We start from the raw sequence: 14,339 nt of genomic DNA on the forward strand, positions 1-14,339 counted from the left end.
CTATTGAAAATTAGAAAAAGAAACAAATATCCAAAGGTAAAGAAATGCATAAGCATATTATGCTATACCTACTGGGTGAAAGTTTAAAGAACCCTTAACCAATGAGGACTAGGAAGATCAAGCAACAGCAACAAAAATACACTTTAATACAAATGATAGATAAGATACATACTATGCTTGCAACAGAGTAAAGATGCAGAGGAAAAAGACTGAAAAGGCAAAAAATAAACACTAAGATAGGCTGCTACTGTACAGTATGGATGAATAATTCACCTCCACTCTACATTTTAAGTCTGGTTCAGTTTTCCAAGGAACACAAGCAAACACTGTAGCAATCTTCTGGGGAAATTACCTGGCTGAGTGATTGAGTTGTCGCTGAGTGACAATTGGAAATGAATCCACTCCATCCTTCAGATCCTCACAATTGATAAGGTGGTCCAAGAATAGAGACAGCCACCGCACAGTGAGACGAACACCCACAGACCACAGCACAGAAAGCTTTTAAGCACCACATGAGAAGACACTTTGTCTTAGAGGCCAACAGAATAAGTGCTGAGAGAGAAGAGCTGCCCGAAGAAAAGCAATTCCTCTTGCTGGCAGTCTCGCCAAAGACGAGCAGAGAGGGGGACTGGAATGTGCAGACGCATGTGGGGTGAGGACAGGTGTGAAACATGGTGGATTGAGCAATCTCACACAGCCTGGTACTTCCAGACTGTAGGCGATGAGCAGGAAGAACACATTAGCCGGGAGATAGATTAGGGACGGGGTGACTGAAACAGGATTAGGGTAGAACTTGCCACAGAGGAAAGTCTTTCGAGGACCTGACCAATTTAGCATCCGAGAAGGGCCAATAGGTTGTGAGTCAATACAACTTTTTATTTTATTTTTTATAATCTTATTTTATTATTGAAGTACAGTTGATTTACAATGTTGTGTTAGTTTCAAGAGTATAGCTCAATGACTCAGTTATACATACACATATGTTCTTTTTCAGATTCTTTTCCATTATAGGTTATTACAAAATACTGAGCATAGTTTCCTGTGCTATACAGTAGGTCCTTGCTGGTTATCTATTTTACAGTACAACTTTTTAGATCTATATAGAAATACATACAAATTTATGGACCAATACAGTTCGTTTTATAAAAAACTTTCCATATATTTTTTTAAGTAGTGGTCATGATTCTACTTGTTTTTGCCCCTTCTTCGCCAAGATCTACATGTTTACATAAAACAATGGGGTAACATGTTTAAATGGCCCTAAGACTTTTAATAAGAACCCATAGGTTTTCCCAGGGAGCAGTTTCTAAGTGAAGAGAAAGAAGAGTCCCATCAAGGGGACCAGCAGATAAATTATTCTCACCAATGTGGTAAACACTAACATTTAGGGGGTCATGCATACAAACCAGACTCAATCTCTCAAAGAGAGACCTGGGGTGGTTGTGGAGGTCGGAGGGTTAACTCCTGGGTCTGGTCCTCAGGTTTTAATGTCCCATAACAAACACAAATACAAGCACCAAGCAAGCAAAAACCATAGCAAAGATAAAGAATATTATGAGTTGCCTGGTTTCTCTTAGTGCTGCTCTTAAGATATGAATCACGCCTGTTTTCGTAAATGGATGTGGCTCAGGTCCCTGCAAGAAGCATGTGATAAAATGCTGCGTCTACCATTGCTGCTCATTTCCATGTCTCCCATGAGTCTTTTGTGGGCTCTCTCTGGATCTAACCATAACCCACTGATGAATCTTCACAATTTTCCTACCTTCTAAACCTAGGAATGTTAGCTGAAATTTACATCTGCAAAACAAACATATGGACTTTGAGAACTTGTTGGTGACTCAAGAATCTCTCAGAAGCTACTAAAAAGTTACAAGCAACAAATATGGAAGTTCCCTGGTGACCTAGTAGTTAAGAATCCAGCACCGTCACTGCTGTGGCTCGGGTTCGATCCCTGGCCCAGGAACTAACTTCTGCATGCCATGAGCATAGCCCCCAAAAAAGCACCAAATACCTCCAACTATTCCTAAATTTACGACAAAAGTGGAAACTTATAGGTGACAAACAAATTAATAATATAAAAATAACAATTAACAGAGACATATTTTTAAGACATGCAGGAGAAAAGAGGCTTTAAAAGCCAGGGCTGCCAATTCAAAGTGCTGTAAGCTCTACCAATTTGTAGATGTCATTATTATTATTTTACAATGTGGCTTCCACATACATTTGGGGCTCAATGTCAGCTGATGTATGTACCAATGACATGCAGCAGATCCCCAGAGGTAGATATGATCATCCCCATTTTCCATAGTACAAAACTGAGGCTCCAGAAAGACACTGTGCAAATGAAGTCACACATTCAAGCAGAGTGAGGCCAATGGATGCTCTTTAAAATCATACCAAAGATTGTCAAAGTTACAAGAGGTCGGGGAAAGAGGTGGGGAGGTGGGGAGACCAATACTGAAATGGAAGAATGGGAGTTCTCGCGGTGGTGCAACGGGACCAGAGGCACCACTGCAGCGCTGGGACGCAGGTTCAATCCCCAGCCCAGCACAGTGGGCTAAGGATCCAGCATCACTGCAGCTGCAGTGTAGGTGGCAACTACAGCTAGGCTCTGATCCTTGGCCTGGGAATTCCATACGCCGCAGGACGGCCAAAAAAGAAAGAAAATGGCAAAATGAACTAGGATAGGAAATTTTTCAAAGGCTTAATTCCCTACATCCTGGGACAGCCCCCATGCACATTCCCCAGGAATCCCTGTGTGCAGTGAGCCCTGTGAAGGGCACCTCAAAGGAAGGTGTGCTGTGTGTGAATGATAGACGGGGAGGAAATAGAGTAACACGGCATTAGATAAACTGGAGGAGGCCTCCTTTTTTTCATCCAAAAGTAGATGACTACTATCACTTATGAACATTTGGGGAGAAGAGGGACTCCATTCCAGGAATGGTCCTCAAATACCTTCACTGCCTCTGTGGAACTGCTGAATAGAGCCATCAACTTGGAAGATCTATTGTCTTCGAGTCTGCAACTCCTTGAAACCTCTTCCTGGGTGACTGAGTGTCATTTATCTACACAGCAGCCCTCCCTTCACTATGGAGAAGTCAAAACCTACCTCCAACTTATCACACACACTTAATTATGTTTTCAACAACCAAAAAAAGCAGACTTCTCTCTCTCTCTTTGCACAAAATGCTGCATTCCTCTGAAAATCCTAGAGTTCTAAAGATAAATCATTATAAAAGAAGCTCTCAGGCAGCCTTTTGTCGATTTCCACAGACCTCGGTCAGTTTCCTAAGCCCACTCGCCGCTCCAGCGGAGAGCAGAGCGTAGCCTGGCCAGGTGGTAAGAAGACTCATCAGAGCATGGCCACCTCTGACTGTGTCACTCATAGGTCTGAGCTACCATGGTCAAAATAAGCTCCCTTCCCTGCTGCTTTCAACAAAATCCTAAATTCAAATTTGGAGAGTGTATTGTGTTCTTTAAAGTTTTAACAAGGAAGGGAAGATAGTAAAAAGATCTCAAAATGAAGACTTTTACTTCATCTCCCAAGAAAAAAAGGTAGAGCAATTCATTCCTGAGGAATATTTCTTTGTTCATTTTTATAAAAGGATGCTGCTCCAAATTGAAATTGTCTTTTAATGCATAAAATTCTTGAAAGGTCAAATGTAAGTTGGGTACTCAAAGACAAAAATGAAACAGTTAACTGATTAATTCAATTAGCTATTCTACATAATTAAGATTCCTATACATTTTCAGGTAGTCTTTTTTTTTTTTTAAGGTCATCTTCTGCATAATTTCTACCAGTTTCCATTTCATTTTAGCTGAGAAGTGCATTATTTTGAAAAGAGTCATACGGATATACTCTCAAAGGTTTTCTTTACACTGCTTTGGGGGGCAGAAAACTTTTATCACTGCCATTTAATTTCTCCCCACTGTAGGGACTGCGCTTAAGCTTCTCATATGTGAGAAGGCACTCTATGAATGGTAGTTTCCACATTGCAACAAGTCAATCATAAATCTAAAGGTTAACAAGAAAAACTAAATCAATTTTAAACAACTGAATCATGCCAAGAGTCAAAATATTTCATTTGCTAGTTACAGATGTGTTGCTCTAATCCTACATTCTTAGAAAAAGTTTGATGAGGGCCACTGATTTAACTGCTTATTAAAAAATTTAGTAATTTGGCTGTCCAAACTAAAACTCAATACAAATTTGCTTGGAGAGTTCATTTTCTTTCTTTTGTACAAATGGAAAAAAAATGCTTGGGCATAAACTCATTCTTATTATTTAATAGGAAGAAGAAAACCTGGAAAATGTCTTGAACAAAAAAGATTACTGAACAGATAGATGTAAGTCTTTATTAACTGTTCCCTGTTATCATGTTTATTAATTTAAAATTCTTTATTGGAATTCCTGTTGTTGGACAGCAGAAACGAATCCAACTAGGAACCATGAGGTTGCGGGTTCGATCCCTGGCTTCGCTCAGTGGGTTAAAGATCCGGGTTGCCATGAGCTGTGGTGTGGGTCACAGACGTGGCTTGGATCCTACATTGCTGTGGCTCTGGTGTGGTCTGGCAGCTGCAGCTCTTATTAGACCCCTAGCCTGGGAACCTCCATATGCCCACGGGTGCAGTACTAGAAAAGACAAAAAGACAAAAAAAAAAAAAATATTTATTGACAGCATAAATCCACCATTTCATTATTTGCTGCCAATACAATGAACATTATAAATAAGAAAATAAGAAATTTATCTCAGATTTATAAGTAATGAGACACCAACATTAAGAACACTTGTGGCAGGAGTTCCCGTGTGGCGCAGCAGAAACCAATCCAACTAGCATCCATGAAGATGTGGGTTGATCCCTAGCCTTGCTCAGTGGGTTAAGGATCCATCATTGCCATGAGCTGTGGTGTAGGTCGCAGACGTGACTCGGATCCCAAGTTGCTGTGGCTGTGTGCTGTGGCTGTAGCTCCGATTCAATCCCTAGCCTGGGAACTTCCATATGCTGTGGGTGTGGCCCTTAAAAGCAGAAGAAAAAAAAGAGAAAAAACTTGTGACAGCTCTAAGTTGTTTTAAAATGCCAACTTAGAAATGGAGACAAAGCAAGTGCAGCCTTCTCTATCCTTGATCTGAGCTGTGCTGATTTCCCCCTTGTTGCATGTTAAAGAAGGAAGACAGACACAGGACTTTATAGGCCTCCAGGGATAGAAACCACAGTTTATAATAGCCACACCAAAGGCATCAAGTGGGAAGGGCTGAGAAGCAGAGAGAGAAAGATGAGACTTGCTTAGAGTGATTTTTTTTTTTTTTTTCAGGGAACTGAAAAGATGAAGTTATCTAGGAAATGACTTGAAAATTACTTCTATGTGCTCTAAGTACTACGCTGGCCGGGGAATTAGTGTAATTTTATGGCTTAGAAACCCTTACTAAAACACTACTATAAAATGAATGCACACGCGCACACACACATACATGAATGTCCACCTGTTACATGGAATTTTCTTGTTCACTGCCACTTACCTAATCTACACTGCCAGAGATTTTCTCAAGTAGAAGACCAGTGTGATACCAGGGTGAAATAACTGAAAGGAGGCACAGGACCTCTTTCCATCTCCTCCCCTGAAAATCCACCCTACAGATTTAATTCCTCAGAGATGCCACCATGCTACAGTATCAGACATTTGGGGTTGAAGTCTCTGCTCCAGCGGTCTTTTCCTGATACTCTACTAGATGGTGATAAATGTCTCCTTAATTCGCACATCAGTTTTCAATTGCCCTCACAGGAGACCACCTTGAAGGAGCGAGGAAAAGGTTTAGTCATGGTTTCCATTTTTCTATGTGAATCAATACATTCTAGTTAAATGGACAATTAATAGGTCACTTCCAAAATAGTAGTGTATCAGCCCTGGTTAATAAACAATCCCCGCAGTGGATAATGGGCCCTATGTATTCAGCAAGTCCTGTCTACACTCATCTCATCCACTAAATCCCTTTTCAGGTGGACAGGGTTATATGGGAAGATGAGCTGGAATGAGTCTATAAAAGTCAGCTTCATTCACTGCTTTTATTTTTCAGCCAAGTGCTTTAAATGGTGTCCAGAAATTCACTTGGAATGTGAGACAGGAGAAAAGACTGACACACAGAGCCTTGCTTTATGACCATACAAAAGGGCAACTGACCCTTGCCCGAGCCTTTTCCATGTGAAATGGTTTCGAAAGTTCATCTGCGCAGTGAAAAATCGTGGTGAGGTCGCGTGTGGATGAGTCAAGTGAAAGTGACGATTGGTCACGGGTCTGTCACCCATTGTGGCCAGGTCCGGCCATGTAAAGTGCTCTGTGGGAAAGTATCAGCCCCCTAAAGAGATGCTCAGAAACTTGCAGCTCATTAAACGGCCAGCATTTGCTGCCTCACTTGTCAGGAATCATTCTGTTGAGCAAATGCTCTTCTGAAACATTCATAAAACACATGCAGAGAAGCAGCAGGGATCTGAATTCAACCGTGATGGAGCTTAGGACTTCAGCCTGTCTCTACTGCTATTTCACTTTTCACCTGACAGAGCTGTTAACCTGCATCAATGTTTTCTCGCGGGCAGCTGAAACAAATGCACCCCCTTGGTGGACTTTATCATAAACTCAAATCCTCTGCCGATGGACTCTTAGCTGACCCAGAAATCTCAAGGTCAAAGTGAACTTATTTACTTTTTCTTTTAAATTAGACTTTTTTTCTTTGTGCGTGTGAGTGTACCCATGCATGCATGCTCTTCAAGTTTTTGAAAGTTTTGAAATAGTGTTCACACTCTGGACACTATTAAAATTGTGTGACAATTGAAGAAAAGTTCTCTTGAAAACATTTCCAACAACTCTGATTGGTTTCCTTCAAGATCCTAAGAGAAGGTATTTATCTTTTATAATCTTGACAATTTTTATTTATTTTCCATGGACACCTAGTGACTTTCTGAGTCACATTTTAAGCTGAATGGAAATTTTACACAATTTCTTAGCCTTCCTTTCTTTCTTTCTTCTTCTTTACATGAGTATTGCTACACATTTCAGAAAGAGCCAAACTGGTCCCTCTGAGATCTTTTATATCAAATGGAAAACAAGTCCCTTTCCTTGGTGTGTCAGCCCTGGGTTTCAATGCCATTAGAAACTGCTCACAATTGCTCAGTGTGCTGAGGTTTGATAAATCTCTGGAAACCTCTTGAATAGGATCGCTGTGATTTTTAGTGAGGAATTAGCTCCTTGCCATTGCATTACCAATTAGTTTTCCAGAGCACATTAAATCCTGCTGCTTTGGTTTACAGAGTAACTGAGGCATTGCTGATGAAGCATAAAAACTTACTTGGAAAAGCAGTGGGGGATGCAGGGCGCCGACAGGACCCACCGCAGCACGCCGGGTAGAATGGAGGGGCGCTCAGAAAAAAGGGCTTGGAAGGCGCTGCAGAGAAAGCATTGATCTCATTGATTAGCCATTTCTTTTAGACAATATTCAAAATTCCAGCTTCCCCAAAGTCCTGAAGTAGAGCACTCCATCTTCTGAGCCTTTACTTAGTTAACTTTTTCTGGAATTAACAGTCATTTTAAAGTAGCTTTATCCATCAAAGAGCTTGCTAACTAATCAAGATTTGGAAGCTGTGGTGTAAACACTCAGATTATCAAAACCAAACTTCTTAGGTCATTTTCTATTCAGTTATAAGTAGTAAATGTCAAATAGTCTTTTATTTAAAATATCCTAGAGTAACACCATCCAAGAGAGTTCTCTGTAATAACAGAAATGTCCTCTATCTACCCTGTCCACTTCAGTTACTATTTGCACACATAGCCAGTGAGCACTTGCATTGTGGCTAGTATGTCTGGTTAACTGAATTCTTAAGTTATTTTAAATTTACATAGACTCATGTGTCTAGAGGCGAACATTGAGCAGCACGGCTCTGGATGTAATACTTACCAAGAAATGACTGAATGTTATGCGCTTAAGTTTACTTTTTAAAAAAGACATTATATAAACTCCATTGTCTATTTTTAGAAGGTTCTTTGAAATATACGGATAGCTGGATTCCAAAGCTGATAAGAGGTAATTTACCGAGCAATTCCCTAACAAAAAGTGATTTTTCTGATCCCTTTGTATATGTTTTAAAATATGTGAGAAGAGTAATAACATTGTATCTCAAGAGATAACTAGTTAACCTGAAAGCATCTGTGTTATAGTATAGGGAGCTGCCAAATAATTCTGCCCGGCTCCTTTTATTAAACTATGCTACTCAGAACATTTTCACTGCATATACATGGAATAGTTATTATTACTCTTGTAAATAAAGAAACGTTAAACTCTGTTCCTCAGTAGATGAAACTGAGCTATAAAGAATGTCACAGAATATTAACGGCTCTTCTTTATTGAACACTTACTGTATGCCAGGCTTTGGTTAAGTACTTTGAATACACCATGTCCTTTGGATAATGTGGTTTAATACAATATAAATATGAGTGAGATTTCCTAAGGTGAAACAACTTACTTTTACCATGACATATCCAGCAGAGCACCTGGCACATTCTAAACAGTCCAAACATTTTCAACAAATGAATGAATGATCTTAAAACTAAGAAATAGGAAATCAGAAATTAACCCCTTTCCTGCTCCCCGGCACACCTTGCAACACGGCATCTTCCATAACAGAGGACCTTCCAACTAGAACATGACTTAAAAACAAATATTTTTACTACTCATCCTCCATTTTCAATGGCAACTTTTTTCTTTTATTAATCATATACAGTGAATATTATTTTGACAAAGACAGATGCCTTTTTCAAGAACACAGTAATTTCAGACTCACATTTTAACCAATTGTTAAGCATGTGTTTATTCTACCAATATCCTTGAAGGAGAAAGCAAAATAAGTATATAAGTATATACAGGAATTTTGTGATCTTCTGGTCCTTAATGCCTTCAAGGATCTTTCTGATAGGATCTTTTCTATAATATGATGGAAAGTTGTCAATGTCCATGTTTTGTTTTTAATATCTGGATTTCCAAATAATAAAATGTCTTAATGCTATTTTAAAAATATCACAACTAAGCAAAGTATGAAAAGGAGACCTAAAAGTTATATAAAATTTCAAAAAAACTTTTCATTGTTATCGTAAGTTGTTCTAATATTGACTGAAAAACCACCACCGAAATGATAAATCCTTTATTTGAATTTAACATCTTAAGTTATAAGAGTATGGCATTATTTAGGCAGTTACATTTTCCAGTATTTCTATGAATAAAGAAAGTACTTTGACAAGGAATACATTATCCTGTATAAAAGTTGCCTCATTATGTTTATTCTCAAGCATTCCTGTTAACTAACTTATTTCACCTCCAAAATGAACACTCTGTAGATAATTAAGTTATGGTTATTGTGCTGTTTGGAATTTTTTAAATTGAAGTAAAAGAAAAAGGCTCAACAATGTTGCATTTACATACATTATTTAAACATTTATCATGATAGTTGGAAATACACAAATGTTTTTGCTCAATAGAAGGTGTAGAAAATAAGTATGCTAGTGATACTATTAAAATAACAATGCAGGATTTCCGCAAATTACAATTTTTATTATTCTAGCCAAAATGTTTCTCAGTCTAAGGTATGGCCCTAAAAATGGAAAAATAAAGGATTTTTAAAAGGATAGTCCATTTGAGACAGGTGTTCAATTAAAATCATTTGTGATAAATGAGGTTCTGACACATGATCTTTGTGTTAAATTTAACCAGGAAAAGTTTTAATTGAACAGTCTGATACTGCTATATACTATCCTATCTTAACACAGTAACGCTGTAATCAAAATGACCTGCTATCTACAGTAGCAAATCTTGTGGCTAAAAAACTCCATGTGACATGACAAGGCTTAAAGTTCTACTATGTAGCATTTCTTCACCATTTTAAATCACTTCATTGACATACATATACTTACACAGAAGATTAGTCAATTCCTAATTTCTATACATAAATACACCTTGTTTAAGCTGGTTTATGTGCAAATCACTGTGAAATTCCAATTAAGTGCTCCATTTTTTTTACATGCTCCTACTTGGACATAAGTCAAATGCTAATCCAACTGAGCAAATGATTTCAGGGGTGTTGAATGGCGTGAGGAAATAGCTACTTAAAACAATGCAATGCATTAAAATATATATATGTTACACTTTTCAATGTTTGTAAGCCTCATACTTTCTAAGGCAATGAGCAAAAATGTAAACTCAAGTGTGATAAAACAAAGCGACGAGTTAACAGATGTGCTAAAACTTTTGCAAGTGGTTAAGAACTACTTTGAAAAGGGCAGAGAACAAAGCAATTTCAAGCTGATGATATGCATTTCAAAGCACATCAATGCACACTAGATTCAGTCACTTTTATCATTTTTCATGTTAGGGACAATTTGTTGTAAGCTCACTGAACAATATTTATGATAATACAATTTAAAGACTGCCTACTATACACCAAACACTGGACTGGCTATGAATTTAACACTTGCTATTTCATTCATTCATTAATATTCAAACTCAAATGGGAATGCATCTGGAATGTGATAATGATGTGTTTTCGGCCCATTTTCTAAAAGACACAGGAAACACAAATATTTGAGCACAATATGTAGTTATCAGTCATGACAGATAAGGATGTCAGGCACACAGACTGTCAGTTATTCAGTAAGAGATAAGTCTGGAAAATGGACCTCTCCACCTCTCCCCAACTTTCCAGGAGAGAAAAATGAATGGCTTTCCTTATGGAAAAAAATGCACACTGTCAGATTCTACTGCTTGGTGTTAGGTTCTCTTAGCATAACACTTCAGGATACTCCAAATTTTGTATCCCGTCAACAAATCTAACTTCTAGTTTCTGTAGAAATCTGTCACAAGTTACAAACAACATAATTTTGGGGACAAAACTGTCTGAAATCCAAATGACTAAAATCATTTATTCACAGAAAACTTCGTGAACTTTTTCACTTCTTAGTCAGATATTCTGACTTATTCAAAGACAGAGAATCAAACAACAATTACTTTGAAGGTTTTAATTAAGATGGGAACTTAGAGCCAACTTAATGGTGAAGTGGCCTGATTTTTTTTAACTTAACTAGATGGTTTGTGACAAAAGCATCCCAAAGTCAAGGACAGTTACAAGTCTAGCTACAGAGAAATTATTTTCAAAGTTCTGTTGCCTAGAAAGCAAGCAAAACATTTAAAATTTTTTAAATTATTTTCTTTCTTCTTTATAGATTGTGAAGAACAATAGGTCTCTAAATGGGGTAAAACCACATTCTTTTTAATGTCACAGCAAACTCTGGTACCAACTGACTTGAGCTGACATTTCAAAGGAAGAACACTAAAGACGACTGATAAAACCTTCAAATAAATTTTGGAAGCCACTACAATGCTACGCCAACTGGGCAGCACGTTTTAAGAAGGAAGAGAAGAAGGGAGAAAAGGTTCCTTCTTACAAAGGTAACCAAAGGGTCAAAAAACACCTCTGGGAAAGAACAAGAGGGAATTAAATAATTTCAAAAGGATGGTCTTAATGATCTCCTTCAAGTACCTGGGCACCAGGAAAAAAAGAAATCTAGACCTCTGACCTTTAAACACTACACAATTGAATAGTCTATCTGAAATAGAATGGACCCCCTCAAAAGACTCTAAAGAATGACAACCACCTGTCTTGAGAAGTAAGATCAAGAAATATCACTTATCGAATAAGGTGTGATTTACTTTATTACACAACCTGGGAGTAGTTCATTTATGGGGTCCAGATGCAAGCTTGCCTTCAATCACAAGGGAAAGCAAGTTGTCATCGTTTACCTTTCAGAACTCTTCATTTTCTTTTATTTTCTTTTTTCTTCGCTTCGAGTATTTCAGAGATAGGAAAACAAACATCTTAATGTTCTGGTACAGCTCATGAGAAGAGAGACCAAATGCACTGTCTACTTGTTTGATTCTGTCCTTTTAATCCGTGCAAATAATATTTATTGCGTATCTATCGAGTGCCACATAATGCACTGTGTCCCGGGACAACAAAGATAAAAAAGCATAGTTTCCCTTCCTAGAAGAATTTCTATTTTTATTTACTTATTTTATTCCTTCACTTACAGATTTGAATCAACTGATCAAAGAAATAAAATGCAACTATTTCCATACTCCAAATTCAATTTTGTTCTAAAATCCTAGGCATTCGCCAAGACCATGAGATCTAAGAAAAGCTGTACTCTGTGTTTCCCTAACTAATGTTTCTCAACCCTGAATACACATCAGAATTATCTCCAGTGCTTCTCAAAGATACAGGCGCCCAGACCCCACACAAACTGGATTAAATCAGGCTGGCTAGAAGAACCCACTAGCATAGCATTTTTGCAAAAGCCGCACATGTGATTATAATGTATAGTTATGGTGAGACCACTGAAAAGAGCACAAAACAACAGCTGATATGTAGCAGGCACTCCATAAATATTAGCCCTTATTCCTACGATTATTATATAATTTGAGATCAGTTCTAAGACAACATATAAAAAGAAGCAGCATGGTCCAGACTTGCTTGTGCAAAAAGAAGATATTGTTAGGAAGCCTTTGTCCAAGAAGGCTCTAAGCAGGAAAAAGATCTTGTTCTGGAAAGTTGATTTGGAAGGTGTTTGGATGGCAAAACAAGAGAAAGAAGGCATTCCAGGAAGGAAAAGTGACCATGAACAAAAGAAAAGGATGGTGGCGACACACGGGGCAAGTTAAGGAGACTGGCTTGACTGATGGGGTCAGGCTGGTGTGAACAGGCCAGAGGTGTGAACGTTAAGCATGCGGTTGGACACCCTAATGTTCACTGTAGCACTATTCATAATAGCCAAGACACACAAGCAACCCAAGTGTCCACTGACAGATGAATGGATAAAGAAGATGTGGACATGAAATGGAATATTACTCCGCCATAAAAAAGAATGAAATCATACTATTTGCAGCAACATGGCTGGACCCAGAGATTATCATACTAAATTGCAGTATGCCAAAGACAATTCTTCATTTATAGGAAGAATCTAATTTTAAAATGATAGAAATGAACTTATTTACACAACAGAAATAGACTCTCAGACATAGAAAACAAACTTATGGTTACCAAAGGGGAAAGGGAGTGGGGGAATAAATTAGGAGACTTGGATTAAAAATACACGCTACTGGAGTTCCCGTCGTGGCGCAGTGGTTAACGAATCCGACTAGGAACCATGAGGTTGCGGGTTCGGTCCCTGCCCTTGCTCAGTGGGTTAATGATCCGGCGTTGCCGTCAGCTGTGGTGTAGGTTGCAGATGCGGCTCGGATCCCGCGTTGCTGTGGCTCTGGCGTAGGCCGGTGGCTACAGCTCCGATTCAACCCCTAGCCTGGGAACCTCCATATGCCGCGGGAGCGGCCCAAGAAATAGCAACAACAACAAAAAGACAAAAGAAAAAAAAAATACACGCTACTATAAATAAAATAGATAACCAACAAGGACCTACTGTATAGTACAGGGAACTATACTCAATATTATGTAATAACCTGCAATGGAAAATAATCTGAAAAAATGTATCTACAGATATAGATATATATACCTATGTATGTATGTATGTATAACTGAAAAGAAAAGAATGTGGTTGGAAGAGCTAAAAGCAGTTGATGGAATGAAGGGCTTGAAGGACAAACTGAATAGTTTTATTTGATCTGATAGTCAAATGGGGATAATTAAGGTTTTCCTGAATAGCTTGATGATACAATGAAAGCTACATCTTAAAAAAAAAAAAAAATTCACCTGGCAGTAGTAGATGAGATGTGGTAGAAAAATAAGGGGTTAAATGGAAGGATCCTACTGTGGCCATATAGTATGTAGCAAGAAGTAACAATCAATGGTTTGCACACCCCCACTAGAATCTTTTCCTTTATCTTCACAACACCACCAAGTCAGTAGAGTCTATCTTTTGCTCAAGTTGTGGGGCTTTAGTTCATTGCAATCATCAAAGGTGGTCACTACGTTTGCTGCCTCTCCCTTCAAGGAGTCTCCATTAGAATTAACTCCAAAAAAAATGAGTGAAATTTGAGGAAATTCCTTGTTTTTCTATTATAAAGTCAAAATCCCAGATGAGAATTACCATAACAGAATAGTACCTGTAGCTCTCCTCAACAAAGATTTCTCGAGTGCCCAGCTACACCACAGTCTCTGATTGATTCCTGCACTGGTCTACTCCAGCAGGAGACAGACCTGGCAGGAATTGTGTCTGATGATGGTTATCATAATTTTACCTTGTGGCAGATTTTAAATGGATGCAAATTATTTGGCACTCCTCCCATTGAGAG

At 38.4% G+C, this 14,339-nt stretch overlaps 1 protein-coding gene across 2 annotated transcripts in view; it reads right to left on the reverse strand.

The window, feature by feature from the left end:
- The window catches only part of DBX2 (developing brain homeobox 2), a 42,061-nt gene that overhangs the window by 16,786 nt on the left and 10,936 nt on the right, over positions 1-14,339 (reverse strand). The window contains exon 2 of one of the 2 annotated variants that reach the window (XM_021092578.2): positions 7,341-7,436. The exons of the other annotated variant lie outside the window; for it this stretch is intronic. Coding sequence (XP_020948237.1) covers positions 7,341-7,436 — 96 coding nt within the window. The remainder of the gene's footprint in view (positions 1-7,340; positions 7,437-14,339) is intronic. 2 annotated transcript variants of the gene reach the window in all.

Source organism: Sus scrofa, chromosome 5, assembly GCF_054392235.1.
Source record: "Sus scrofa isolate SSC_HxYL_T2T_F1_AM1 chromosome 5, Sscrofa_HxYL_maternal_Yorkshire_Landrace_v2.0, whole genome shotgun sequence".
Lineage (NCBI taxonomy): Eukaryota > Metazoa > Chordata > Mammalia > Artiodactyla > Suidae > Sus > Sus scrofa.